General features: G+C 36.5%; 1 protein-coding gene across 1 annotated transcript in view; it reads left to right on the top strand.

Annotated features, from left to right (window-relative positions):
• The window catches only part of bspry (B-box and SPRY domain containing), a 7876-nt gene extending 5611 nt beyond the window's left edge, over positions 1–2265 (top strand). The window contains exon 6 of the mRNA XM_032540141.1: positions 1138–2265. Coding sequence (XP_032396032.1) covers positions 1138–1673 — 536 coding nt within the window. The 3' untranslated portion in view covers positions 1674–2265. The remainder of the gene's footprint in view (positions 1–1137) is intronic.
• The last annotated feature ends 3115 nt before the right edge of the window (positions 2266–5380 follow it).

The following is a 5380-nucleotide window of genomic DNA, read 5'->3' as shown; positions in this document are numbered from 1 at the left end:
GGTTCAATTCCTGTGCAATAACCCAGCAACACTGTCTCTAATCAGTCCGTTTACTGGTGCCACTTATTGTTTATTATTTATTCATCATTCCCATTCTCTATTTCAGAGCTGTTCATACTGTTGATATTTTAATATGATACTTATAGAATAACATAATACTATTTATTCCAGCACCCTTTGCACTATGCTCCATAATTTAAAAAAAAAGTATTATAAATATAATTTACTCCTGCAGACTTTGCACTCTTCATTGCACTATTGTCTCAAACTGTCTATATTGTTTCTATTTATGGTGTGTATATATTGTTTGTGTGGTATGTTTAAGCGCACTGTGAGCAATGATGATGAGCCAAAGCAAAATTCCTTGCATGTGTCCTCGTACCTGGCAAATAAAGCTGATTCTGATTCTGATTCTCCAACGGCTCCAAGGTGCTTCCCAGAACAGAACCGGCCGTTCTGATCAGTTTTTAATCTGTTTTGGTGGTCGGTTCTAATGCCCCTTCCCCAGCACATTACAACAAAGAAAATAATGCTTGCTAAAACAGACAGGTAAAAGATCTATAATATCTTGTCACACACATTAAAATACCTGAGTTACTTCAGGAAGTAGAATCGACTCTGTCCTTTTTTGTAAACTTCCGTCAAGTCTGTTGTTAAGTTAAACTCCAAGGTACCACCACCTCCAGCTCCTCTCACAGACTTTTGAGGGAATCAGTAGCAATCCTTGTTCTCCTAGCAAGTGTATGATGATGATATATTACCTTCAGGAGTAGATGGTTCGCTCTGCAACACTCAACAAAGTTGGCCACCAGGTCCCTGTACTCTGACTCCTGTCCTCCTTTAACATACCCAACAACTGCAGAGTCATCTGAGAATTTCTGCAGATGACAGGACTCTGAGTTGTACTGATAAACCACGGTGGATAGAGTGATCCGTACTATACTTCACTGGCCAATACTGTAACTATTGACTTTGGCATTTCTGACGTCCTTTTGTGTGTGTGGTGAAGAGCAAGCTGTGATCTTACAGTGAAAAAAGATTTTATTAAAGTAAAGAATTCTGATAATCTCTCCAAACATGCCTGTTACTATTGCAGCAGTTTGTGACATTCAAACCATCTTTTTCTTCTTCCCGCAGCTTATAGATCAACGTTTTTAAAGTTTGATGAGCGCACAGTGAGCCCTCTCCTGTCTTTGTCTGACGACTTCTGCACTTTGACCTTTCTTCACAAAAAAGTTCGCCAATCCCCGGCCTACGATCCAGCACGCTTCGACTGTTGGCCAAATGCACTGGGTTCACTGTCCATGTCCTCTGGCACCCACAGCTGGGTGGTGGATGTGGGCCAGAGTGGTGCATTTAAGGTTGGGGTCTGCTATACGTCTCTTGAGCGCAAAGGCTCTGGGAATGAGGCCCGGCTGGGCTACAACAGTCAGTCTTGGGTGCTGTCTCACTACGACGGGGACTACTCCTTCTGCTACGCAGGGAAGCAGGTCCCCCTGCAGATGGTGAGGAGACCCCAGAGGATCGGCCTGCTGCTGGACTGGCCGACTCATACGCTGATGTTTTACGAGCCTAACTCCAGCTCCGTGCTGTACTCTGTCACACATCCATTCAGTGCGCCGCTGCTGCCGGCGTTTGCCGTGACTGACCGCAGTATCACTATACTGCATTGACACACAACACACTCTGCCAAACACCTTCAACATGTGAAGAAATGCCATTCCCTAATGTAAATATGATCAACAGCTAATGAGTCGCCATCTGACTGTGCAGTGAGCAAAGGTGTCAATTTCTATTTATTTTATTAGATATTCTACTAGTTGCTGCTGATTTTCTTTTTTTTCACTCTTTTAAATGATTTAATAGACTTTAATTTAGAGATAATCAGATCATTTAAAATTATCTGTTGATCATATTATATAGGTCTTATTATTACACAATTGTGCTGTAACAGTATTTTTGTTTGACTGACGATGATTGTTTGTTTTTTTAAAAATATTTTTAATGTAATTGTTGTTAGCATCAGTTTGATCTGTGTTATGAAGCTTCCCTTTGTAATTTAGCATTTCTTTATCAAAATAATAACACTGGTTGATCCCGGACTGTTTTAAATGTGGCGTGAAACTAGAAAGAAATACTCTTGAGATCATTTTGTAACAATGTTATATGCTCAGTAAACCAATTATTACAGGATGACTGTTTACTGTTATATTTTCTGACTCTTGAAAAGTTGGTCTAAAAAAAGAAATAAAGTATTTAACTGGAGCCCCACAATGTGCAGACCTCCTTAATGCCCTGCAGTTACTGTAAGTATTTTTCTTTCTTACACTTTCCATAAACAGTAAAACACAAGGCAGAATTTACATTAATATTTTTTCAGAGATTAATGGTTTAGTTTGTTCTTTCATGCCACAGCAGGGTTTTGTTTAGTGTGTTTTTGTGAATTTAGTACATATGACAGTACCTGAAATACATTACAGTACAAGTTGTCCTTTGGGGACCTCGCAGGAAGATCAGATATGCTAACAGAACTATATGCTAACATCTAAAAAACACTAATCATTCTTCCTCAGACCTTTGTCCTTAACTAAAAGAAGTAATAATACCACAATTTGAAAATACAGTAAATATTAATAAAAAGTCCTGCATTGAAAATGTTACTGAACTTAAAGTATCTAAGTATACTCAGGAAAACTTAGTATCAAAAGTAGCAGACCATTATGTGTATTACTATTATGTTTTATATCATTAGATTCTCACTTGGGCATTAATGTCTAAGCAGCATTTTACTGTTATGGTAGTTGGTTGAGATGGAGCTAATTCTTACTACTTATATAGGGCTGCAACTAATTATTACTTATATTACAGATTAATCTCCTGATTTTCAATTGATTGGTTTGTAAAAATTCAGAAATTAGTGAGAAATGGCAAATTACACAGAGCCCAAAAATGACATCTTCACAGTGCTTTGTTTCGTTGAAGCCACATCACACACCTCAAAATCCTTAAAAATGAAATTGAAATAATTAAAAAAATCTTTACATTTTAATAACCATGAAATGTTTGGTATTTTTGCATCACAAATGACTTAAATTGACTTTCTGTCAATAGCTAATTTCAGCTGGACTTAGCCTACATTTTCACATTTCGTGCAAAAATCTGAATATGTAAAGTTGTGAGTAACTACAGCTGTCAAATAATTGTAGTGGAGTAAAAAGTACCTCCAAAATGTATTGAAGTACCATAAAATGGACATTCTCAAGTAAGGTAAATATCTCAGATTTGATAGGTACTAGAGTGAATGTGCTTAGTAACCCTTCACCACCTAAGACAGTTGATGTTTCCGCTTTTTATAAGAAATATCCTTAGAAAAAACAGTTTGAAACTTTTAAATTTGGCAAAGTAGCTCAACTGTTAAGAACATAATATGTGAGCTCACAAAACAAAACCAGTATTATTTTTGTCCAAAACCAGCTGTACAAACCTTTTCTACTTCTCAGAAGTTTGGCAGAAACCCACTGGAGGGCAGTAAAGTCAACAAGAACATCACAAACATGAGTCATGCACCAGTGTGCTCTTGATGATGCACTTTCAGATTATTACATTAAGTAAAAAAACGTGTCTCCAGGACCCCGGACAGCTACAGGTGCTGATACAATCAGACAAAAACATATAGTTCCTGTTGAATGAATGTTTGTGGATTTTTACATTTAGCTTTAACATCAGTAAGATACAGATACACGCATGAGTCATTTTAGGATTATGTAACTAACAATGAAAGTAACAAACTCATAGTAAGAAGTGTGAAGTGACCAGAAACTCTGTGTGAGGAGACGGTAGTAGGCAATGAAACAAAACTGAGAAAAAAGAAAAACTATGAAACAAGTAGTGACTTTACGGACTCCTCATCAGTGATATTTTAGATTCAAATTAGGTATTGTTTTTAGCACCAATGACCATGTCAGAGAAATGGTATGGTACTATTATGAGAGGATTGATTTAAATAGTTTCAGGACATGCTTAAGTTATGGACATTCTAGGATGTAGCAATTCCAGATATTTCTAGTAATTTTGGTACTATGTTGTGTAACATTGTAATAGCCAATTCTTTGCTATTTCAACAGAGACACTGTCTATAAATACATCTCCCCATTAAAGCCATTCAGATTTGAATATAGTGTGCATTAGGCTTGATTCAATATGTCCCAATTGCTCTGTTAATGACTCTTTTACTGCCAGCTGAATCATGGTATATGTAACTTGAAATTTAATTTGCATTTTAACTGGCAGAACTGCAGAAACAAATTATAAAATGTGATGCACAACAATAAAATGCAAAGAGGAAGTTTTTACTCCTTAATTTGGAGGGAAACACATCATCATAGGGGTTAGTATTCACATGTAACCATCATATCCACAAAGCAATGCAAGTAAAATCATGGCTTATCTTTGTATATTGTGTCCAAAGAACCATGTAGAGCTATAAAGCTGCACAACAACACTGAACTAAATGTATAACAGCGTGTAGTGTAAAGGTCTTCATGTTTTCTGAGCTGTGGAATAAGAAAGGATCCACACAAGGTCACACATAACCTCATAACCTTGAAATTGGTTGTCACGAGGAAAATGCATTTAACTGGACAAAAAGGGTATTTTTAGACACTGGGTTTCCTCATGTCATTTCATACACCTGTCAAGCAGTTTGACTTCCTGTTAATGTTTTATTATTACTGTTAAAAGGAGAGGCATCATTTTTTTCAGTATGTGATGAAATAACAGAAGCAGTTGCACTAAACATCTGTCTGAGTAGTACAACTACTCATGCACATGATACTATTTCTCAATTTTTTAAATTTAATTGACAAGAAGATGATTTCTGAAAAAGACTAGTTTTAATCTGTAGTCCCTGGCCTGGTGTTACAATAAACTCCCTTAAAAGTCAAACAAGAAAAGATAAAACAGCAACTAGTTGTAAGTTCACAGCAATATTAAAGAAGATAAATTGTCACGTAAATATATACGTTTCAGTTATAATTAAGTATTTTCATTTATTTGGTACTTGATACAAATACCCACTTTTAGTCACATGTGCAACAACAGATGGTGACTGAACATGACCTGTTGACCAAGAGCTGCTATCTAGAAGCATCAGAAGAGCAAAAAAACCTCAGGATTTCATCAGCTGAAATGTGTTCACTCAAAATGATTCACAATTCAAAGTAAACGTTGCATGCCAAAGTTTGACAATTGTGAAATTCCCTCATTTCCTCAGGCGTTGATAGCATTCTTCTCCACAGTGTAACACTTCAAATATTTTGTGTTTGTCCGCAATAAAAAAAGTCTTTTGTCCGGTGATCCCTGCATCGTTCATCTTTTTTTG

This window comes from Etheostoma spectabile, chromosome 16 (genome assembly GCF_008692095.1).
Source record: "Etheostoma spectabile isolate EspeVRDwgs_2016 chromosome 16, UIUC_Espe_1.0, whole genome shotgun sequence".
Classification (NCBI taxonomy): domain Eukaryota; kingdom Metazoa; phylum Chordata; class Actinopteri; order Perciformes; family Percidae; genus Etheostoma; species Etheostoma spectabile.
Note: the sequence above shows the minus strand (reverse complement) of the source record. Positions and strands in the feature narration are given on the sequence as shown.